The 26,481-nt window shown below is 31.8% G+C and overlaps 1 protein-coding gene across 1 annotated transcript in view; it reads left to right on the top strand.

Moving 5' to 3' along the window:
• The window catches only part of LOC148231794 (uncharacterized), an 81,604-nt gene extending 56,816 nt beyond the window's left edge, over positions 1-24,788 (top strand). Inside the window, exons 2-15 of the mRNA XM_088191564.1 lie at positions 12,483-12,618; positions 12,925-13,102; positions 13,230-13,747; positions 13,808-14,077; positions 14,142-14,434; positions 16,008-17,618; positions 17,685-17,919; positions 18,952-19,116; positions 19,183-19,372; positions 19,448-19,715; positions 19,784-19,976; positions 20,162-20,401; positions 20,470-20,658; positions 22,724-24,788. Of these exons, the coding sequence (XP_088047690.1) occupies positions 12,483-12,618; positions 12,925-13,102; positions 13,230-13,747; positions 13,808-14,077; positions 14,142-14,434; positions 16,008-17,618; positions 17,685-17,919; positions 18,952-19,116; positions 19,183-19,372; positions 19,448-19,715; positions 19,784-19,976; positions 20,162-20,401; positions 20,470-20,658; positions 22,724-22,841 (4,604 nt within the window). The 3' untranslated portion in view covers positions 22,842-24,788. The remainder of the gene's footprint in view (positions 1-12,482; positions 12,619-12,924; positions 13,103-13,229; positions 13,748-13,807; positions 14,078-14,141; positions 14,435-16,007; positions 17,619-17,684; positions 17,920-18,951; positions 19,117-19,182; positions 19,373-19,447; positions 19,716-19,783; positions 19,977-20,161; positions 20,402-20,469; positions 20,659-22,723) is intronic.
• Positions 24,789-26,481: the final 1,693 nt, after the last annotated feature.

Below are 26,481 nucleotides of genomic sequence, written 5' to 3'. Positions count from 1 at the left end.
AAGGCTCAGTAACGAGCTTTCCCACTGCGACACGATTTTATTGCTTTTGACGTGGATTTTTGACTTCTGAGAAGTGATAATTGTTTTTTGCGCTCTCCTATTGGTCAAAATTCGGTTTAGATATGCTTCACTCGATTCTCAGTAAATTGTAATATTGTTATAAAAAGTCTTAATTTGAACGCTAGATAACCGAGCGTTTCCATTGCGACGGCGACGCCACGATTTTATTGCGTTTGACGTGGATTTTTGACTTCTGAGAAGCGATAATTGTTTTTTGCGCTCTCTTATTGGTCAAAATTCGGTTTATATGTGCTTCTGATCCCTACTAACGTACGTGGTGGAGATACTGCGGGCCAACACAATCGTATATATAACGCAGTACTAAAACCATACCCATCACACTACTCAAAAAATATCGTAATGCGGAGTCTAGATGTCTTCTAACACAAATTAGTTGTTAAATTATTATGACTGAATTTTTTATAAAAAAAAATAATTGTGTTAATTTTATAATTATTTATGATTAGATTATTTATAATTTTAAAGTAAATAGTAAAAAAATATTAAAATTAAAATAATTATTATTTAGATACATAACCACATATTACTATTTTTTAAACATGTGAAACAGTAATTTATTTTGTGTTTCGTGTTATTTTTAGGCGTGTTTCAGATAAACCGAAAGACATTTTTTCTGAAAAAGTTTATAGAGATCATAAATATGTATATAAAACTGGTGTATTAAGTGCAATTGTATATATAATGTATTTATAGCGAAAATATATAATACATACTTTATAAGCTATACTTTGTATTTTAAGAAAATGAATTGAAATAACATTGTATATAGTTTCGAAACGGTATAAACTTGATACAATGTTGATGCAATTTCCACATCACTCTTGTGGATTAAAACGGTAGCTTGCAATGTGTCGTTTATTTAAATGAAACGCTTTTCTTCCTAGCTCTCTGCATAAACACATTGCTGAGCTTCTTCCTTTGATTAAAAGCGGAAAATTCCACCAAATGGCGGTTCGTACGTCATTATTTGCTGGAAAATTCCAGGGATGATCAAACTCGTTTCCATGGCGAGGCTCGCGTAGTGGCGCCCCGACAGGGTGGATTTTCCGCCCTCATGAAATTTCCTTTGTACACATTTTTACAAGCTATATTTTGTTATGAGTCTGTAATCTGCGTTTTAGTTAGCTTTGACGTTTGAGATTTACATCCATCTATCTAGACATAAATCTGTTTATTGTAAATTTAACTATCTTATAATGCCAACAACGCTGTGTATTTTAATTGATTTATTTAGAATTGAGTCGCATGTACTATGTGTATGTATGTGATCATATAGCGGAAAGGTCGAATTAATCGGTGAAAAACCTGTCGCAAGGTCAAAAAAGTCATTCCACGTATTTCTCTACTTCTGGTTTCGATTTATTGAGAATCATTTTACTCAAGTCATATTTTATCGACTACTTGGCGGAACAATTTGTTTATCTCGGATATTTGCTCTGGGCTACCGAGGAAGCTGGGAGCAGATCGATCAAATAAATATTCAAGCAAGACGCTGGTTGTTTGCGTATAAATGAATGATTTATTTCTAGAATATGCTTCTATAAAATTTATACTTATTGATGCTAACATAAATATTTATGTTTCGAGAAAAAGTGTTTAATAAAAAAATTAATTTATAGTAAATATTATTTGCACTTATTAACGTACATATTTCATTATTGGAGTCAATTAGATATACACATACTATAAAATATATTTTAGATCTTGCTTTTTACATTTGCTATTAAATACTGATTATATAGAACACAATGCTACAAAAATTTAAAGAGATTGTATGCCATTTGATATGACTTCCAAAAGGATTGAGAATTGGCAAAATAAGACGATAAAATAATATGTTCGATACATTTTAAGCATCATATGTACATTAATTTAAATAGCTACGTAACACAAAAAATCTTTAGTAAGAATAATACGTTCAGTATATTTTTTTTAACAAGCTGTGACGCAATATTCTATGCTTAGTACTGATTGCTTTTCTTTTACATTTGAATTGAAATTTTGCAAGGATTCTTTCGCACAACCGAAATTTATTGTTTAATGAAAGAATGAGAAAATATATTATATAAAAAAATGTAATGGGTTGGTTTCCAAGTTTAATAACAATATATATAATTCAAATAGACGTCGTATATCATTGGAGCAGTTTGCTTGGATTTCAAGAGAGCCTTCGAAACAATAGACAGAAAAATAATGTTCAAGAAATTGGAGAGTATAGGTGTAAGTGATATAGTTTTAAGATGGTTTAATAATTACTTATATAAAAGAAAACAAAAAGTTAAAATAAATAATGTATATTCTGAAGAGAAATTAGTGTCTTATGGAGTACCACAAGGGTCTAAATTGGGACCATTGTTATTTGTTTTGTATATTAATGATATAGTTAATAACGTGAAAAACTGTAAAATTCATCTATTTGCGGATGACACATTAATGTATTGCATAGGTGATAACATTAAAGAAATTGTAAATAATTTAAATAATGAATTAAGTGTATTAGAAATATGGTTAAAGACTAATGTACTTAAATTAAATGAGAATTAAACTAAATGTATGTTTATTAATTATAAAAATGTGTTAGATAATAGTACCAAAATAGTAATAAATAACTCTAGTATAGAAATAGTGGATAATATAAAATATTTAGGAGTAATTGTTGATACAAAATTAAATTTTAAAGAACATTGTAATTACATATTAAAAAAAATTAGTAGAAAAATAGGTTTATTATCTAGATTAAGAAATATATTAAGTATAAATACAAAAAAAAAATTACAATAGTATAATATTGCCCCATTTTAATTATTGTGCAACACTATTAAATATGTTAAATAAATTAGACAAACAAATGTTGCAAAAATTACAAAATAGGGCAATGAGAGTAATCTTAAATAAAAATAGATTAACTAATTGTAAAAGTATGATTGATAGATTAGAATGGTTGAATGTTCAAGAAATATTGAGTATGAATGTTTTAGTATATATATATAAGTTAGAAAATAATATGTTACCAGAATATTTTAATAAGTATTTAATAAGAAATAAAGATGTACATAAATATAATACTAGAAATAGAGAAAATTTAAAGATAATTAAGTATAAGAAAACGAGTACGGCTAGGGGAGTTATGTACGGAGGTTTTGATTTATATAATAGTCTTCCAAGAGAAATCCGAAACAGCAAAAATATAACGGGTTTCATAAATGGAATAAAAAAACACCTTCGTACATATAGAAATAAATTATAATATTAAGTCTTTATTATTGTATATTTTTATTTTTTCTTTCTGTTATGTATTTTTTATATATTTTTTATATATGTTTACTAAATTTGTTAGATGTAAAGATTAGCTATTAAGCTAAATAAATTAATAAAATAAAATAATAAATAAATAATATATACATTTTGGGAAGAGTTGTCATGGTTAATATTATAAATATGTCGAACCTCGGCATATTTTTTTAGTTTCTCGTAGCTATCGCCAAAAACATCCTTATGTCTAGAAAGCTCCACAAAAAGCTGGATAGCTCGTGCAAAAGGAGCGTTATCAAGCGCTGACGTTTTTGTCGGGATGGTCAAGAATATGGGACGTGATCGTAACTCTCGCAGCTGAGAGTCGGCGAGCATTGACGGAAAAATATAAATGAAATACTGTATAAATTTTCGATATATAAAACAATAGATAAAGAGACCACTCCCAACATAACTTAATAACGTAATATTATAATCAAAACTAAATTGAATAAACATGTTTTGCAAGACAATGCAAATACATATTTGTGCGCTCATTTTGAGAGCTCCTACCTTGAAGGCGTTTGATGAATGGCTTCCAAATTGCCACTTTGTTGTATTATGCTTTAGCCCTATAGATTTATCCGACCTTCATTTAACATCTCGACACCCAGTTGTTTATAAAATTATTGTGTTTGTTGTTTATTTTCGTTGCTAAACACCATACAGAACATTGTCTACAAAGCATATTTTTCTTATTATTGGGTAATCATTTTTTATTTATTTTTTGAATCTTTGACATGCTGACAAACAGTATTGAGTGATTTTTACATGAATTCGCAAATGCATATATTCTTAAGGACCGAATAGCGTAGTCCGTAACGTCTCAGGCTAGTAACTCTGAGGTTGCGGGCTCGAGCCCCAGCAGCGGCACTTGAATTTTTATTTATAAAAAATGCGCTATTATAAAATAAATCGGCCCCAGCTGCAATGCATAAATTATATTACACATACTAATTTATATTTATTAATATAAATATCACCGATTCTCAAACTTTCAGTCTGGTGTTTATTACTTACTTGTAGGTATTCATTATATCTGATTGACTTACTCAGTTGTTACAGATTGACCCCGCTGTAACGCATTGGGTTACAGCGGAAGTTTTAATATTAATTAAAAAAATGTCACAATGACCAGTAAATTTATATTTTCACTAGTAAAAATATAATTTTACTAGTTCATCCATTTACATTTTTACTTCTCGGTATCACAAACAAATATTTAAGATTAATTAAACTAAACCAAACCTAATCAAAACAAATTATAATGAAAGTTTTAACAATGTAGTGTTAGAAATTCATAAGGTCAAGTTGAGTTTGGTTAATTCGTTTAGGTTTGAACAGCAGCGCTTTGGAATGGTAAAATTGAGTTTCAACAATATATAATTTTATTTGCGGTTAAATTATATTTTCGCTAGTAGAAATATATATATACAGTGTATATCTAGCAATGAATATGTATTCGGATATGATTTCACTGAAGCGCCAGTGAGAATATATTTTCACTGGTAATACACATTCACTGTAATATATATAAAATATGTATTGGCAATCCAAATAGTATACGCAAAAAGGCCGAACATAGTCTAAAATACTACAATATTTTTTTCACTGTAACACTGGAGGTTTTAATATTTGACCAACGATATAAAATTCCCAGTTACAATCTATCTATAATTTTTAGTACGCAATGACAAACAACTGCTTACTCAGACGATAAAAATAAACCAAACATAGTTTTTTACGAGTAGTCAAACTAATTTCGTTTACTATTTATATTTTCAATCGCGCCACCGTGAAGTTTGCGACAAAAATAGCCGACCGCATTGTGTTAATTTGTTGCAAAGTGATTCACGTTTTCATTGTTTGTTCTGAAACTCTCCTGTTACGTCCATCGTCATGAAAAATGACGAACTCATTTTTTATTTACGTAAACATTTATTTTTCGGCTTTTCTTCTGAGAAAATGACCGCACCCGGAAGTATCCGGACAGTTTCCGGCTATTTAAAGATGGGCGCATGATTGAGAATTATTGTAGCCGGACGAGGTCGTCACTCTTTCGTCTCGAGGGGAGACATTCACGTCTTATTAAATGTCTCGTCAAATATCAATTACGTTTTGGCCATAACACCAGATACGCCGACCGTCGCATTACGGTTTGTTTGCGACGATTGATCGAGCGGTTAACCGTGGTAAACTTTACCAGTGATTTAGGGCAGAGCTTCTCAAATTGTTTGATGCGAAGGACGTTTCATTAAATTACAACAAACCAATAATAAACTTACGCTACACTATTTTTTTTTAGTGTGAATTATGTATTGCTTGAATACACAAACATTTTGATTTTTAACTATTTCTTATAGAAACATGTTACCTGTCCCTTTTCACTAATTTATTAGAACATACGATTAATATCAAAAATAAAAGGTAAAAAATATTGCATATTTATTGTAAATCATCAGTTAAACATGACAAGCGTTAAAATGTAAACTATGGTAGTATAATTTCGATTATTTTGCAATTATTAAACACAAGGTTCTGAATTATCAGTCTAACATTCATCAATGTCCGACATGTCTCAATAATTCAAGACCATCTTACGTTTAAAAAAATAGATAAAAACTAACTTCACCGAACTATTTTGTAAACTAAAATGTATAATAATCGAGATTACAACCGGTGGAATCATATAAAAATACCTATCCTATATTGTAATGTGTCTGATTGGTTGTTTATATTCATTCGAGTTTGATATACTTTAATTTGTGTTACATTTGCTTATGAAGTAATGTACAACTTTTTTGTTTTTAATGCATTTTTCGACTTTGATAGACTGATTTTAAATTAAATTGCTGTACATTTCTACATACATAGTAAATAAACCATATATACGTCACAATTGCTACAAACATTTAATTTAAATTGATTTTTTAATATTTCGTTTAGTATTATTATCTTGAAGTAGATTAAAATATTTAATTTTATAGTGTTCCAAAATTTGATTTAAATTTTAGTTTCAGACATATTTATTAGCTGCTATCCAATGTGTGTATATTATATGTCTAAGAATGAGAACCGATTCTGAAAGTAAAAAGAATCAAAATAAACAACCGATTACGTGACCAAACGCTAGTCACTGATTGATTGTTTATGTTTGTCTGTATTTGATATAACCTTATTTATAGCTGCGAATAACATTGAGATAACCTTATGTGATTTTAAAATCCCTATTTGCTCTAAATTTTTGCATGAATAGTAAATAAACGTTTCTGATCGTTACATAAACATTTTTCTATCTCTATATGTTTTAATCTTTTAATAAGTTAACATTTTATCTTATCTATCTATTATTGATCGACAACTAAGTATCTCAATTCTATTGTATATCATATCATAATTAATTTAAAAAAAAAGCTTTCCAAGCATGTTTTTTTAATTTATTTTATATGTAGTATTTTCAGATAAACTTTTTTTTAAAAAAGTGTGGTAGAATAAAAATCATCCTTTTCTATGGTAAAAAGTAAATTTCAATACTGATCCACTATATTGTTTCGAAATGCCGGCTATAAAAAAATCATGACTCCGATAAAAAAAATATTAAAAAAGTAAAAAATATTCTATATCAAAAATAATAAAAAAAAACAGTTTTAACCTTTCTATTGCCGCGCGAGTATTTTGTCGCTCAATGCGGTACGACGCTAGTGCCGCGCGAGATATTTTTCTCTCTCACGAGAAACTATTATTTATGCTAAGAAAAAATATTACAAGCAATGTTTGTAGTGTCATCTATGAAGAAGCATTAAAAATTATAATAATTTTAATAACGAGTTTAAAAAACCATAAAAACATTTTTTGTTTTTGAGTGGCGCCATGCATAATATGCCATTTGCAAATTAAATATAAAATAAATATCAAACGCTTGACGAAATAATTTACGTCAACACTTTAGTTAGGGTGTTTATAACCTTTTTATTTAAATCTAAAAATACGCGGCACTAAGCGCTTTGATATGTAATGCACATTGCGGCACAAAAACAGTTTTAAAACAATTTTTTTCGAGGACACGATGGGCGAGTAGTGGTGAAAAAACTGGCGCAGGGATAATGTCCGTGGAAGATCCTTATGGGTCTTGTAGGTGGCAGTGTTTGGAGGTCAATTTCTCTTGCTGCTATGAACCTGTTCGGAAGTCTCGGGCCGTATTTTTGCGTTTATCGGGGGGGGGGGGAGGGAAGGCGTCTGCAGAATATGTCTCCATGTATTAAGGGTTGCAAAACTCGTTGTAAAATCGTTGTTGCACTCGCTTCTTAGAACAACGAAATATGTATACGTCTTTAGAAAGTGACATTTGCTTGATATACATCTCCGAAGTCGAGGTCTTCCGGTGATATATTGTTTCCCGTGACCGTTTCGTAGCAAATAAATATTCATTCAATGCGTGTTATTTATGTGAAACCATTTTTTCTAGTCGTAACGAGGGCATTTGTGTGGTCCCATCCATTACACTATTGTCTAGTTTATCCTTATTAATGAATGATAATTTTTGGTCACAGTCATTAACGCGAGTTTCAAGAATAAGATTTGGCAAATATCAGTATCATTATTTGTTTTCCAAAGTGCTCCAATACTAATGATGAAATAATCAAATAAAAGCATAATGCTTTACAATATTGTATAATGTGATGTATCAGTGGCATAGCACAACAATTCAAATAGATTTAAGAAAATGACAACATATTGCTAATTTTATTCTTCAAATATGACTATTACGACTTCGTTTTTTTCATTGACATTAACATGTTTTCCTTAAGCCACAATATACGCTAAGGTTAAATAGTTGACATTGATTATTTGAGAGGTGAATAGAATATAAGATTTCAATTATTTTGACTGTGAAAGTTTTGTATCTATTTTGAGTTACATTTTCATTGCTGTTATAAAATGTACACAAACATAGAGTATGTTTTCAGGTTAATTTAGTATGTAAGACAACCACTAACTCCTTAAATGGCCAGGTTAATTCACTCATGGTCTACTAAATTTGAACACTTCTTATAAAATAAACCATCAATTTTATGTGAATATGTTTATGGGTAAAGTATGCGAATATTTATAAAATATAAAACTAACCTCAAACCACATTTATTAAATTGTGTTATTAATCAATAGATTTGAACTCTTGATTATCAAGAGGCAGGTTTATTATTATTATGTAAATTTGGAACATTTATTCATGAATTGGAATAGAATCAGGAACGTGAGCCGATAAATGCTCGTTTATATCCAGACAAGTGGAGGCGTCATGCGTGGGCCTGATTTTCATATATTTCAATGTATAGGTATTATATGTATTAATAAAAGGAGGTTTTTCAGCTTCGATTAGTCGCCGGATATTAAAACGAGTAGACGTAACGGTTGTGCCTTGTCCTTGGTCGAGATCTCGGAATTGGCTATAAAGAGCAAAAGAAGAACTAGTCGTTTGAGATCCGCTTCGCTAGGAGACGTTCCATTTATTCATTATGTGATACTAAGTATTTTTATTTACTATATGTTAGTAAAACTTTTAATTAAATATAAAGATAAACATTACCGAAATGTCTATCATAATATTATGATAAAGATACAAATACAAATCTTTATTAAACAAATATATATTTACATTACAAAAAGAAACACTCACAGGGTTAATTTTTAATATAAAAATACATATTCAGAAAGACAAAATCAAGACTTCATTAGTTGCATAAGGCTCAAGAGTTTCGACTTATTATAAATACGAGCTTTCTGTTCAGTACAGTGCTCGTACTTAGCCAAGATCTGACCTCCTACCTAGGCTGTCGCGTGTTTCAGCCGCGGTCGGATAAACCGGCGTGAAATTATTGACGGTCTCTAACATCTCTGATAAATTTAAGAATATGGGATATCAAATTCACGGAAAGCGCCTGAAAACAAAATCCAAAAACATTGCATCAATTCACGATTGACCAGTGGAATAGTCGGTGACTAGAACCTGAAGGATATGGTTCTAAATCCTGTATAAAGTTTTTTAAATCTTATCGTGCCTGATTATTATATAAATTAGAGAATATCGGTATAAGTAAAATAGTTTTAAGACGGATCACACGGAAAACATTGCTTCATTAACTAGCACTATAGACCGGTGATTAATACCTAAAAGACCTGGGTTCAAATCTCATATGAACCGTAGGCGTTTTTTTATTTATATCATGTCTGGGTGATAAGTAATTATTATATAGTTATAATTCCGATTGATCGACACAGATTATGTGTTCATAGTTTTTCTTAATTATTTAAAATAAAATTTATATAAGTCATAATAATAGTTTATAATTTCATAGCTTATGATTTCAGTCTGTTGTTTCAATAAATACTTAGTTGGTGTTGATTGTGTTGTAACGCATTGGGCAAACGTCATATTACAACGGGAAAATTTTGATTCTCTTAATAAGAAAAATATTTTTATTCTTTTAATAAGAAAAAATCCATCGACTCATTCTGAAAAATAGAAGCAAAACAAAAACAAAATGACTGTGCCCATTTATAATCTCGCTAGGTGCGAGGTTAAGTGATTAATTTTTCTGTGCGAAAAGATAAACTGTCGCTGAAATTTATCGCTTATTTGTTTCTGTTTGTGGCAATGGTGTTATTATTATGATTAAATAATGAGTAGAAGGCCATCCGTTGTCACTGATAAACTCGTTATTTTTTTATAACGAACTTAATGAAATATTAGGCTATTCTATTCAATCTGTTTCAAAGTTATAGTGAGTCAATCTCAAAATAGCTTTTCGTATATCTGCAGAAATGTATTTAAATAAGATGAATGTCATCAGATTAGTCTTTTAAAATCATACAAATTTATGCTTGTATATATTTTTCATATACTCATTCATTAAATTAATTTATTACGTATTTCTTATAGTTTTTCATAGCGGCGCTAATTGGTTGAAATATCTTCATAAGCGATCATTGCGTCAAATTGGCATAAACGATTGAGTTCAATGCCAAAAAAGCGAAAATTGTCTCATATATTTGAGTCTAGTTTAGCATATATAATTTATTCATGAATCTCCGCCCTAATCATTCCCTTTACTGACGCGTATAATCGATTATCCCCCTCAAACAAATTTATTTCCATCTTCTTGATTATGTATTATACATATACAGTTGAGGTAATTCCACGAATTTAGTCCTGATAAATAATGATTAAATCTTTCCTCTCTTAATAAAAGTATAAGTGAACTTAAAATTAGTGTTTGTTTTTTAATAAATTTCACAGTAAGATCAATGAGGTCAACAGCAAAATTTTACAATCAGTTATTACTTTTCGCATTCTTTTTATATACAAAGGCCGAAGTGATCGTAAATGTCTCCACACAGAATGCACTATCGACCTTCCACAAGTTGTTATTATTTTTGTAACGTTATATGTATTTATATTTTCGCAGTATTTTAACGCCGGCGGAGTGAAGGTCGTATTAAATCCGATAACGACCCGTAGGAAATGCACAAAAGCGCATTATAGTGCATTTTCCATCTAATTTGATTGTCTCTGAAATTCATGGTATGAGATGAAAAATATTATATTACACGCGTGATAACAAAGTGCATTCGGCCAAAAAATTGGCTTTTGACATTTGGCCACTCGTCTCGAAATAAATGTCGATCGATATTATTTTCGTTACTGTCGCCAATATATCAATTGAAGTGTCCACAGCGGTGACCTGTTCCGGCGTTATCTTTATATACGACATGATGGAGAATGGTCCTGAAAATAATATAATTCGCGACCTTCAAACACCCTACTCGATGTGTTTATTTCTGTCCTATATAATACACACTTTTAACGTGTGCTTAATTTTAAAGAAGTACAAAAAAATACAAACATCGTGTGAGATTATAAGTTTGAAAAAAAAAACACTTTTACTTTGGCATAATTGTTAGGATGTTTATTTTTATACAAGACAAAATTGATTCGTTTTAAATGATTATTGTGCAACTATTTTGAGACACTTCCACTAATACTTTGAATAGTTATTGCTATATATACGTCTTCAATGCATTATCTGCATTTGAATCATCCAGTCGCATCCAAAGATCAGATTGAACTCTGGATCTGGGTTGGCGTGAAGAGGGAAGCGGCTGCTTTCTTGGTCTTTTTCGTTTATAATAATCAGCGTTGCTCCACTTGGTTTCAATTTTAGAAGAACTCACGTGTATTCAAGTTGGAGAGCTCTGGTGCAGCAAAATGTAGATTTATACATCGCGTATGACTAATTACGATGTGCAATTGGATTTGTTTAGAATGATAGATTTTGAATAATTTGCGATGCGGCATCCTAGCGCCTTATCGTTTCACTCGTTTATTTTGTCAATATTTTTAAAAGCATCGCGAATGTGCTGTCTTTTGTCAATACATACAATAACACATACATCATTTTGATTAATACTTCTATTGTTACATACGGTATACATAACAAAGGCCTAACAAGTTGCATACCATGTTGTAAATACAGATGGATTTGTTTATGGCGCTTTTAACGCGTAAAAAGTTTTTTATTAAAGTTTATTTCAATACTTTCGACCTGCCACAGATTGTCGATGGACGCTATTTGCAAAAATATTTTTTTTTAAAACTATAATATTTGAATACCTGATTATTATAATTATTATATTTTATAACATATGAAAATGTTAATTTAAAAAAAAAACAATGTTTGAATATGATATTTCATGTATCTTCGTATTTAATATATATTTTTTTCTTTCAACAGAAGAACACTGGTTAATTCAAAATTACCATTAAATTCTAGATTTAGACATTTTATTCTTTTATTAAAATTAAGAGTTAAAGTATATAAATAAAAAAACTACTTAATTTATAATAAATTATTGTACCAATTTTAAATATTTAAGAACTGTTCGAAAATGTTTTTGTTATCAAAACTCTAATCAATAAATCTGTTTTCTAATATTTTAATTAACAAACACTATTTCATAATACGTTGAGCTCTTGTATTATGACATTTGCACAGTATAGAATTCTTAAATCAATGATTAAATTGTTCAAAATATTAATCTTTATTTTTCAGTTATATTCTGCGATTACAATGGCTCGGGAAGGTCTCTACAATTCCTCGAGGACTATATTCAAAAAGAAATTTTGCCGACGCACGGTGGAACGTGTTCTTCAATGTCCAACACGTCACTGCAATCGATCCTATTCAAGTGCGTATCTTTCACATTTTCATCACAAATAGGATGACTCAATATGTTGTTTTTAAATTAAAGTTCAACCGCCTCTTTGAGACAGAATAAAATCAGATATACTGTAAGAATCTGCATACTCGATTCCTGCCAAAGAGTCGGTTGTATCTTGCCAAGAGTAGTTTTGCTTAGAATACCGAGAATAAAATGTCATTTTTATTATCTTTTTATACCTCAGTGTTTGTTGACATTTATTTTTGAATAAGAATTGTAACTTGTGTGGGAACGTGTAATATCCCAAAATAAATCATGGTCACTCGATTTCAGGGAAGAATCTCGGATGATCATCTACAACTCCTGCAATTGTTCTTCTGAAGACGTTGTTTTACTAGGTGCAAATCTGTCTAATTTAGTGAGGACGCTACGTCTTCGGACACCTGTTGTTTTTGTCGGTCCGTCGGAATCGGCAGCTACTTTATCACCGTGGAGTGACTGTGGATCAATGGTAATTTTATACTGCAGTCAATAATAAGCTTGATTTGTGGCGATGAATTCTTAGTTGATTATTTCTACAATGATGAGAATCAATAACATTACAATAGTATATTTACAATTTATTTTTTGTGTTGTAGATTGTTAGAATACCTGAAACGAAAGAAGGATATTTAGACTTGAATTATTTGGAAGCGAGACTTCAACAGTATTCTGGATGCGGTAGAAAGTTGATCGGCTGTTTCGCTGCAGCGTCACGAGTGACTGGAATTTTAGCTGATGACGTTGCAACGACTTTGTTGCTCCATCAATACGGCGCTTTGGCTATTTGGGGTTGTAACTTATCAGCGGCTGCGCGAGGGCTCGATATGAATCCTCTCGTGCCAGGATTGGAAGAAGGAGGTTTGGCAGCTAGTAAAGATGCTGCTTATTTCACATGCGCTAAATATATCGGAGGAGTACAAGCTCCGTCGGTTATCATAACGAAAAAGTTTCTATTCAAACAAAATCCGCTCTTTTCTCATGACGATATTCAAGACATAGCGATGAAAGAGGAAGAATGCGGCTCTGTCGAGGCCGTCAGAGCTGGGCTTGTAGTTCAGCTGAAGGATTCAATCGGTCAACAGTCGATTGAAATAAGACAAGATAGGATCACAAGGTATGTTTATTATTATAATATTCCATTTTTTGGTATTTATGTTGTGTTTATTTCTTCTAGACAAGTACTGTCACATATTAAAAATCTACCTGAATTAATTTTGCTCGGGAACGACGTACCGTCAACAAGACGGCTTCCGATATTTTCATTACTCGTGAAACATCCTCGTGGCACGTTCCTCCATCATAACTTTGTGTGCGCAGTTCTAAATGATATATTTGGAATTCAAGCCAGAGGAGGATTAAAAAGTACTACAAATTACGGACAAGAGTTATTAGGGATAGACGATAATTTAGCCAAAGAGTATGCCAAATTGCTCGGGGATGATGTGTAAGCAAATTATATAAATGCGACATTGATTTACGTGTTTATTAACGATCGACTACTTTTGCAGATATCATACAGAGTTGCAGCATAATAAAGTCACACATTCCTACGAGCATCTCCGTCCAGGATTTTTCCGAATATCACTTCCCTATTTTATATCTGAGGCTGAATTAGCGTTCGTTTTGGAGGCGCTCAAAATGGTTGCGACGGAAGCTTGGAAAATTTTACCGCAGTATACCGTGAATCCGGAAACAGCCGTTTGGACACATCACACGTACACTTTAATGCGTGATAGGAAATCTTTGAAATCCATAAAATATATGGAGGGAAAAATGAACGTTAGCGAGAGAAAGTATTCGAGTACGTATATTAAATAAATTATTGTAATAGGAATTTTATAAGAAGAGACTTAGATAATACCTAATTTAACAGTGTTCTTTAAATATTGCATTGCTTCTGCCGTATGATAAATATAGTATATAATTTATAATACAACTAAAAGGTGACCCAACTTCAGTTTCCGAACTTTAAAAAAAAAATTTAAGGATATCTTTGGATCTTTTTTATTAATCGAACATTTGATGTATTTCAATAATTATGAAAAATAATATCAATTAAATCTCCGCCTCTGGACCTTTTACAGCAGCCGATCCTTTTGATGGCGTTCTTGTACATTTCCGGCGGTATCTCGGCTATAACTTAGCGGATGTTGGTTTTTAAGTGCTCCAACATTTCGGGTTTGTCGGCGTAGACACGTTCTTAGTATAACCCCAAAAAAAAAGATCCACCGGCGTTAAATCGCATAATCTTTGCAGCCAGTTGACGTCACCAAAACGTGATCTGGGAACTTTTCATGCAAAACATTCAACGTTGTATTTGTTGTGTGGAAAGTTGTGCCGTCTTGTTGAAACTGCATGTCTTCCATATCAATATCTTCGATTTCGTACCAAAAATAATCGGTTATCATGCTTCTATACCACTCACCATTGACTATTACAGCCCGAACTTCATTTAAAAAAAAGTAAGGCACAATGACGCCGCCTGACCACAATTCACAACAGTAATTTTTTGTGCATGTATTGGTCTCTTGTGAATCACATGAAGATTTTCCTCGTCCCATATGCGTCAATCTTGCTTTAGCATACCCAGAGATGTGGAAATGTGCCTCTCAGAGAAGAAAATTTTCTTTGAAAAGTCAGCATCAATTTTCTGCTGCTCTAACATCCAATCTGCGTAAATTCTTCGCTGTCAATGGTCTCTAGGCTTCAGTTTTTGTGTTATCTTAATTTAATACGGGTGTAGGTGTAATATTAGATGCAAAAGGCGCCAAAGGGAGCCTTTTAAAAAAACAAAACGAATTCAGCCACACTTTCACTTACAGCAGTAATATTATCGACCGAACGGGTGGCAAGATGATGCACAGGCCTTACCCTATCTTCAATGCTTCTAGTCTCTTCAAATTTTTTCACTACGTTGCGTATTGTTGGCTCAGTATGACGTTGAAATTGACCATAATATTCCCGTAAATTTCGATACACAGTTCGTACAGAATTGTTATTTCTGTAGAACAATTGAACAATTTTAACGCATTGAGCGGTAATTAAGCGATCCATTTCGTAAACGTGTTGTTGCAAACTAACATTTGACACTTTGAACACGCGTGATTATTGACAGCTGTCTGATTTACAGTGCTCCCAACATATACAACTTGAATTGGATCAACCTGTATTTTTATAACTATTTTTGATTTTCCTAATTATGAACTAATTATTATCTATCTTTGTAAGAGGAATTTGCCTTTGATTTATTTTTCTGTTATGCTAATGTTATTGTAGGAACAATCGTTTTCATATATTTTAGGAAGTCTCTTTTTTTAAATAATGGAATAAATATCTCATTAGTTGTATAATTTATTACAATATTAACTTTTTAGCGAGTGGAACGTTCCCTCAAACGTACTTCGAATGTCTTCAAGCAGCTAGGAATTTATTCAGTAGAGCCAGAAAATCAGCACAGAAGTATCCGCTGACTGAACAATTCATTAAATTTAACGCTCGAGCTGATTATTTAAGATGGTATATGCTTCCGAAAGAAGCTCACGATCTCTTACTAGGAAGTTCGACAAATGTTAAGAATATCATACCGTTTGATCCTGTTTTATATAATAGCGGTAGAAAGAGCGTAGCGTCTTTGTCTTCTGGACGTAATTCACCCATATCTGTGAATTCACCAAGACATTTTAGTCTTTCGGCAATGGATACCAATGAATTAGCCAGGTTTGGTTCTAGTTATAGATCATCTATGCGAGAAACAAAGCTCATTGAATACCCTTTAGTGAAGCCGAATGCTGTGAAACTTGAAAAGGTACACTCATCGCCAGTGAAATTTATGGTCGGTGAACCAGTGACGCCATCCACCTATTCTAATGTTCCTGTTTCGAATTTGATCAAAGCTGAAAACAGACTATCCAGAGCCAGGTGCCATAGTTTAGGCTCGGATAGTCCACCTCCTAGTCTAAACAACACTCAAACCAAAATAAATTTAGCCACAAACATGAATAAATTGAACATGTGTAATTGCGGCAGTCAGACTGATTTACAATCAATGGAAGAATTATACAATTCCTCCAGTTTCAACTATATGAGAAATGCTTCGATTTCTGATTGTAGTCAGATTGGAAGATCGTCGCCGGCAGTGTCTATCTCGTCTCATAATTCTGAAGATATACAAGCGTACGTTAAAGAAATGACGAAGGAGATAGCCACCGAGCTCAAATCCGAGATCAGAGGAGTTATATCTAAAGTCGAAGACGTATTAGAAAACACCGAAACGATTGATCTTTCTAATATGAACTTCAATAATTGCCATCATCCGTTAGATAGGAATTCTGTATCCGTAACGGACGTCACAGAGTATCTGATGGGCGTCTCTAGAGAGATGGCTAGCGAAGTGAAGAGTGAGATACGAGAAATGGTGAATCAAGTCGACGAGATGATCTCACCGGACTCGAATGGTTCAAATATAAATTTTTATCTAGCATCGCCGGTGGGGTCTAGAAAAAACTCTCCGCCCGAATCGATACGGAGAAGATACAGATCTGGCTCTGAAGTCATACTGCCTCGATCGTCCATTGCGTTCGAATCGAGAACATTAAAAGAAAAATCTATTTTGCGAAAATCTCCAACTAGTCCGGGGTTCATGCTGGCCGATTCTTCTAGTCAAGACACTGAACAAGATAAGTGCGAGCAATCTAAGAATCTATCTCCGGCGCATACATTGGACGCTACAACGCACAACACGTCGTTCAACTCGAGCGAAACTTCGAGTCCCGATACCATCATTCAAGTGTTACTTCCCGAGACTTTACCGAATTCGCAAAGCCCTCATAAATTGTCTGACGACGATAATGAAAATTCATCTGTCGATAGCGACTATTTGAGGTTGTACAATAAAAACAAAACGTGGTATCACAACAATTCGTTGAGCTCGCAAGATAGCGGTATCAATATGTCGTTTCACGAACATGACAACTGTCACGATACTGGTAAATTGAAAATAATCATTACATAGACGATTTAATTGTTTTATATAATTTTATTTATTATTTCAGTAAATAAGAGGCCCACTTCCGATTTGCCTCACTGCAAAAAGAGAAAAAGTCATCCACGTTTAAAGGTGTCGTGCCATAGACAAGAGAAAAGCGAAGTTCCTGATATAATTGAAGGAGTGCCGGTTTGCTCTGGAGAGCACAAAACCCACTTTAACAAGGTTACGTTTCCTGATACTGCAGTGTCTGCACACAATGAGTACGAATTGTGTGAAGAGTGTGATCCTAGAGACGATAGGTAAATTTAGTGATAGCAATTATTTATGATTAATTTAGTTAAGAAAATGTAAGCACCTAATTTTTGCTCATGATTAATTTAGTTAAGTTAAGAAAATATAAGCACCTAATTTTTGCTCCTATAATTCTCGGAAATAATCTTAAGAAATGCATATTTTTATCGAATAAACAGTAAGTGCGAAAACTAAGTAGTGGCATTGTCAAAATGTTAATTACTACTACACTTTGCTTCCATCTGTATAATGTATTTTATCACCACGCCATTGTTGATTTGGTTAGCTCCTGTAGCTCAAAACACTGAAAAGTTCTGCAACAACTTTAGTTTAATGTTCATCACCAAAGTTAATTTATTTTCTCACCTTTACTCTTCTGACATTCGTAATTATTATCAGAGACGTCATTTGGAGATGCATATCATTTAATGAAATCTTAATAAAATCCAAATATTAAAAAAACGACTCCTGACTAGCGAACTTTTCTGAACCAAAAATTCTCAGGTTAACCCTTGATGAAAATCTAAAAAAACAATCTCGAATATATCCCGAAAATATTTTTTAAAATATGTTATTTCAGTGAAATCATAGCAGATTATATTTTCACTGGTAGATATATATTTTTACCAGTAAAAATATGATTCATCTGGCAGGTGCTTAAATGTTACAGTGAATGTGTATTTTTCAGTGAAGTTATATTTTCACTAGTGAAGTCCAAATATATTTTCACCAATAAATTTAAGAAAATATAATTTAACCCATAAATTGTATTGTGTGAGTATTATCGCCTTCACTGACTCCACATTATGTCTATTCCATTCCTTCGTCCATTGAGTTTATCGGTGAAAAAACCCTCTCAATGTTTGCGTTTGCAGGAATGCAAAAATAAAATTAACATGATTTGAAAAAAAAAATCGTTGTAACCAGTTTTTTATTATGTAATACCGATATTATCGAAGGTCGATTTTCGCTCCAATACCGGTATCAGTACTAACGGTATTTCAATCCCTAGATCTAACGTAATACTTATATATTAATAGGTCTACTTGTTCAACGTCTACTTCAACTTGTTCCAAATACAACAACAGGACGTCTACCTCCAGTTCGTTGGATACTTCAGACTTTTCTAGAAAGTCTAGCTTCAATACGGACTCGTATAATTCTAAAAGATCAAGCATGAACGTGACTACTGATGACTGTGCTCGGTATTGCATTGTTTGATATATTATGACATGATATAAAATTGTATTCATGAAACATTTTTAATTTAGATGTTCGGATCCTTCGTGTTGCCAACAATTAGACTCCGTAACTGATGCACCAACTTTAAGCACCACTTGCCGAAGCAGACTCAGTTCCAACAGCAGCGGCAGCAGCATTGAATATCCTGGGGATTTTATCTTCGATGAAGACGGAAAGTGGTACTGTCCGCCAAAGGGTGTCTGGAAAGGAACAGTTGAAGTAATTACATCTTTATACAATATAATGCTTAAACGTCACTGTTACTACAATTAATTTTTCAATATGATTTATTAGGCTGTTCAAGAATTCAGTATGATTCGTCACCAAGATAAAATATTGATATGTTTGTCTGGAGGCATGCATTCACTCTCGTTACTCCACACTTTACATCAATACCAATTTTACGCTCGAGCGAAAGGAATTCATTTCACTATCGGAGCGATAACGATAAACGACGGAACGTCCAACGCCGATCCGCTTCATCTCATGGCGTATTGTAAAACGCTCGGTATCAAATACATATATCAAGATAATTGCTTCGGAAGCTCATCTCAATGTGGATGTATGTCTTTAATTATATAGTATATGAATCAATGTTTGATTGTGTATAATATTGTGTTTATTTTACAGCGAGGAGGCGAGATAAAGATCTATGCAGTTTCACTAATCATTGGATCCGTCGTCAAATTTATAGATCAGCGAACGAGAACGGCTATAATGTAATTGCAACCGGTCAACATTTTGATGACGTTGCACAAAGCTTTATTGTGTCTGTGTTCCAAAACGGAAGGCTCAAAACTATGAAAGCACATTATTTAATAAGGTAAATAAATATTTATGAACATTTATTTCATACTGAGACATTTATATCAACTAAACTTCTTTGTCAATATATTCTAATACATTATACAAGTATCAATTGATGAAAAAGATTCATACTGAATAGATATGTATTTCGGACAAAGTATACACAAGATTTCTATATTACATACAACATTTTTTTAACAGAGAACAAAACTTGCGGGTTATCAGACCGTTCATATACGTCAGAGAGAGAAGCTTAATCCAATTCGCCGAATCTTGTAGAATCCCTGTGTTCAACCCGTCACAATACGACAACAGCGATGGTCGTTACAGTGCTGAACATTTGTTCATCAACTCTATGGAAAATTCTGATAATAGCGAAGCAGTTCCCGATAATAGTGAAGAGAAAATTTTTACAAGCGATCAAGAAGTTTCATCTTCAAAGTAAATAGTATATATTAAATGCGTCATTTCAGCCTTATAAACTATTTCACGTTATTCATTTTTTTTAGCAAAGTTAATCGATCCATTTCGGCTCCGTGCGGGAAGAAAGATCAACCAAATACGGAATCCAGTATCAGAACAAGAGCAATTTCAGCTCCGAGCTCCTTGCCCAGTGCTCTGTTGGCTCAACAAGAATCATTACAACCAGGATTGTTCACTAGTTTGAAATTGGCTCTTCATCCGCTGATTAGTGCAAGGTATTTCGATCATTTTATTTTATCTTGCACTAGTTTTACCTAGAATTTTTAGTAATCAAGCTGCAGAAGAATCTGTTTAATTTTTAAGATTATATTTTAGTAGATTATTCGTCTCCAACCTAGTAGTAAAGGTAGTTGTTTAATATGAGGAAGACAGCTGGAAGAGCGTGTTGCCATAGAAAAGTGAAATACCTTTGTTCTTGCATGCTATAGTCGGAAACGCAATCGCTGGTAATTAGATTCTTTTAGAATTTACGGATTGTATATTTTTTACACCAGCAGCTTGAAGAAGTGCTTTCCAAAGTAGACTCGTTGATGCAACTATGCAAATAACATATAGGAATTTTGTGTATATGTACCGGTATCTGAGAATCCTTTTTGAGCCTTTTCTATTAAAAGTTAGTCGGTTTCATTATTTAGCTACAAGACTAAAAAATCATGCTCAAGGTTATCGCTAACTAAGTGATTATACAAGGCACACATTGTCTTCGAGCTCCTCAATTGATGTGCGTATTAAAAGACATATCCTAATATCTTAGAGGCTTTATTGTATATATTTTCTATAGTTCGATTAAAATAGGACATGAAAATCGAGGACCATACTGGGAAAATATTTGTTATCAATAAAAATCAAAGACAAATATCATTGTATATGCGATAAGGTTCTGAATTTATTTAAGCATACCGGTCGGAATGAAATCAGGGTCTGCCCAATTATTAGGACTAGAAATTTACAGCAGCTGTCATTTCAGATTTTTACAGGACGGAGCAAAAATTGATTAATCAGTGGTCGTTTTTTTAATATCAAAAGCAATAAAATTGTCACCGTCGCAGTGGAAATACTCAGTTATTTACTTTTTATAACAATATTACGACTTACAATAAGTGAGAATCGAATGGAGCATATTTAAACTGAATTTTGACCAATAGGAGAGCACAAAAAACAATTATCCCTTCTCAGAAGTCAAAAATCCACGTAAAAAGCAATAAAATTGTGCTGTCGCTGTCGCAGTGAAAACGCTCATTACCGAGCGTTCCCACTGCGTCGGCGCCCACACGATTTTATTGCTTTTGACGTGAATTTTTGACTTCTGTGATAATTGTTTTTGCGCCCTTCTATTGATCAAAATTCTGTTTGAATATACTTTGACCAATACTCTTATATTTTGTTTTAGTTTTAGAAGTTTCATTAGGCCACGTTGGATTTGGTTAATTCGTGAAAGTTAGGTTTGGGTTTAAACAGCAAATAAACGTTTTATAGACATATAAGAGCAGCATATAATTTCACCAGCGCCTCTCAGTTAAATTATGTTTTTGCTAGTAGAAATATATATATATATATATCTACTGGTGAAAGTGTATTTGGACTTGTATTTCACTAGTAAAAATATGTATATATTGGTGAAAATGTATTTGGACTTTACTAGTGACAATATAACTTCACCAAAAAATACACATTCGCTGTAACATTTATGCATCGCATATAAATAATTAATGAGAAGTATTAAAATGTGTATATTACCACATATGGAAAAGTTGAATTGATATAATTTTTCTAGCACCTGCCAGACAAATTATATTTTCACTAGTAAAAATAGTGGTGAAAATGTATTCCGATGAGATTTCACTGAAATGACATATTTAAAAAAATATTTTCGGGATAGATTCGAGACTTTTTTCTTAGATTTTCTTTGAGTGATAACCCGAGAATTTCTGGTTTAGAACCAGAGTCATCATTTCAGTTTTTTCCAGGGGGGGGGGGCAAAAGTTGGCCAGTCATTGGTCGTTTTTTTAATATCTTGATTTTAATAAAATTCATAGTATTTCATTAATGACTTGTTTGGTCAAATTCAAATGCAAATGACCCCACTTACCCCTCACCCCCCCCCATGACGCCACTGAATAAACATTTAATATTTCTAGAGCGTTTCATAATATGTATTTTTTGGTATGACAGCAGAACATTATGGTTTTAATATATTTTATTAATATCTGGTGTACATATACTGAAATAATTTGTTGTTCAGCAAATTGTTAATTAATTTTTATGTAATTTTTGTTACAGAAACATTGAGAAAGATTTGAAGGAGTACAGACATCGTAAGCGCTCAGTCATTCAAATGAAGAATGGAGCTCCTGTGTATAATTCCGATGAAGGCACAGACGAAGAACCTGTGCCGTAAATTAGCATCGGTTTTATGTACTTGTATATTTATATTTTTTAGTTTGCTATTATTACAATCTCAATGAGATTTTTAATTAAAAAATCCTCATCATCATTTGAGTTTTTTATTCGTTTGATCGATCAGTCGATAAATGGAACTGAGAATTAGCTTATTGTACATTTTTTTAATCTATAATATATTCTTTGATACTATTATATTTTTGATTTTAATTTTATCTTGAGAGTCATTCTCAAATATTTATTTTTGGTTTAAGTATTTCTTTTATAATATGTATTAAATGAATAAATGTTTTATGTAAAATACATCATATAAGTTTAATAATTTTCTATTGATAAAAATATGTATTTTTTGCATCAACTACACGATTGTTGCAATATAATAATACAATAGTGTTTAGGTAGTTTATAAAGTAATTTTTCGAGTCTTTTAAAATTATACATATACATATATAATATTAAATTCTAACGTTATAATCGTACGAGTTCTTGTTGGAAAGTTTTAAAATTATAAAAAGCAATAAATGATATTTTATACTCAGAATGTTAAAAAGAAAGCTGATAATTTACAGACGTATTGACCAAATTATTATAATTATGAACACATATTTTATACACATTTTTCCATGGCTGTGTTGTTAAAGTGATTCGATAAACGATAGCGCATTTAAAATGTCCATTTATAATCATTGCTTAGATTAGACTTGCGATTTGCTCCAATGAGTGATGAGATATAATATTTTATGAATAACTAAGGAATGCACTTTTGTGGCCTTACTATGTAGATTCAATGATTGAAAAATATTTGAATGCGCTTTCGTTCAAAAATAGTTCTTTTTAGATTCAGATCATTGAGTTATAAAACAGACACTGTATTTTAAATAAACAAATATTTTTATCATATATAAAATATAATTTATGTGCCAAAACGTACGAAAAGTTAGTTTGCGTAGATGTTTAATCAAAATGTATGTACAGAAACATTTTGTTAAAACTATTATATATATATAATATTATGTATGAAACATATTTACCAAATGTTATAGAAATGTAGAGTTTTACATACTTGTTGGTATACTAGTTTATTCATTCAAAGAGGCTCAGTAACGTGATGTTAGAAGAATAGTTCCTTGAACATAGGAGCAATGGATAAAGTAATATTTTTTATAAGACATTTTTATTTCTGAATCTCTTGAGGTCACGTAACTATGCTATAGATATATAATTCAAATGCGCAATATTTAAATTAAGCATTCATGAAATAGATTTTCTTTTAAAATCATAAATATTTATTCTGCTAGTATATAAGCATATTTGAGTCAAAATGGAAGACTTGTTGGTCTTAAATGGTATAATGGTTATTGCTGATGAAATATAAATACACATATAATGTATAAATGTTATTATACTATATAAGTGAGTACCTAAATAAAATAATTTTATATGAAAGAAAATCCAAATTTGACCAAATCTTAATTGATATTTATAATTGATACACAAATTATCTCTTCATATTGTACTCATTTATATATTCAACTATTTTCAATCTAGATTAAGTTATCTAATTGCCATTATATTTCGGTAGGACCGTTCTAAAGATAATATATTTACATTACATTATTTTTACATAAATTATTGTTCCAATTGCATTATAGACGATATATTTTTATAGAAATATATTTCATGATTGTGTCTTCCAAATGGCATAAAAAGCACATAAGTAGTTTTATTTATTTTGGAGTCAAATTATGTCTCACCATCATTATCATCATCATCATCATCATTATTTTATATATTGGCCAATTGTCAATTAATGAATTTAGTTGATTTCATTTTTTAACATTCATTGATTTAACACGACAAAAGTTAAGATGTTTATTAAATGTAAATATATAAATGCGATTTAACATGTAATATAAATTAACGAAATAAAATATATATACCGTTATTGTTCTTATTTATTTTCTTGTATCACTTTATATCCATCATTTTGAAATTTACAATTTAATTTTGTTATTGCATAAAGATGCAGCAGGGTCAATTGATTGACAAATAGGATTGCATGCTGTCCATATCGGCACGGTCACAAATGAGCGCTGCACTATAAGCGCGCTTACCAAAGTAGCGCTGTAACAAAATAGCGTACGTCAAATGCGCAGACAGTCATATGAGCGCTTGACAAAAGAGAGCATGTCATAAGAGCGCAAAAATACTTGGAGAAAATCAAGTAATGAATATTTTAGGAATTAGGTATACAAGATATAAATAAATTGTGAGAAATTTACATACAAAGAATTCACGAGATATAGGCGGTAAAATTAGTATTTTATGTGCCAGAGCGTAATGACGATTAAATGAAAACATTATTATTTATTAATTTTTACGTACATACGAAAGAATGGCTCCCCATCCCCATATGTACGATATACATATATTTTGTACTAAAATGAAACGCTTTTTCCATACGTTGGTAATTGTAAGTGTAAGTGTAATTTTTTCATTTTTTTGTAACCTTTAATAGCAATCGGACTTATTTGTAGAACCTTATATATAAATTATTAAGAGCACGAAAATATTTTTAATATTATAAAAAATATTCGCGCTCCGGTGATGTACAATCGGTGTACATCGCCGTTCACTGCAAAAGTGTAAAATAACAAACAAGTCGAAACGTAACAATTATTTTAATGTTAGTACTGAAAACGAGGAGATGCATTGAACTTCTACATACCAAATTTATTTACAAAAATTATATTAAAACTTCTGTACGCGATTAAAAAATCTTGTAAAGCATCTCTTGTATAATCTCTCTAAGAACTCTCAGTACTAATAAGAACAAACTGTGAAATTCTTAGCGAAATCATCCTAGTGGTTTTTGAGTTTTGAGTAAGTACATACACATAAGAACATGCCTTTTATTTGTATATTTTAGACGAGTACGATTCTTTGGGGTTCTAGACTATGAAGTCATATTCAAAGACGTTAAATTGACAAAGCTAACAAATTGTTAAAATGACACATGCTCCGCATCACGAAGTCGAGCATATTTGACGTCTATCACAAACTTGGACTGCGTGCACATTAAATCTCCATCTAATGCTTGCGCTACACTCTGGAAGTACAACTGAAGTCGGCCGAGTTCGCCGACTTCCGTGTAGCGGCCACACTGCCACAAATTTCATATGCCGTCCGGACGGCGGCCATGAAGGACGTTCGCACGGCGGCTGCTGTCACGCGCAGCTGGCATATTTGCGCGTGATCGAAAAATGTGCCAAATAATCGCAATTTTTAAATTGTCATATTATTAATATTACGCTACTGATAATTATAAAAGTTTGTGTGGGCACTCACCAATACAATATCAGTGAAAACTTTTCGGTCGTAAATATTCAATTTACGAAAAATCTTTGTCGGCTTTTGCAAAATGCCATAAGGCATAAAAATGATACTTCAGAATACGAGCACCACATCTTTGACTATCCTAGAATTTGTCGCCATCGATTCTAAATAAGTATTCGTTATGGTGTGACATTTATATAAACCGATCTAGGAAAATACATAAGGATATTAGAAACGATTTTTTTTATTAAAATCAAGTAACATAAATTAATTATTTAATTTTATATGAAAAAAATATAATA

Source organism: Plectrocnemia conspersa, unplaced genomic scaffold (genome assembly GCF_051122295.1).
Source record: "Plectrocnemia conspersa isolate PC_06_02 unplaced genomic scaffold, ASM5112229v1 ptg000009l, whole genome shotgun sequence".
NCBI classification, from domain to species: domain Eukaryota; kingdom Metazoa; phylum Arthropoda; class Insecta; order Trichoptera; family Polycentropodidae; genus Plectrocnemia; species Plectrocnemia conspersa.
Note: the sequence above shows the minus strand (reverse complement) of the source record. Positions and strands in the feature narration are given on the sequence as shown.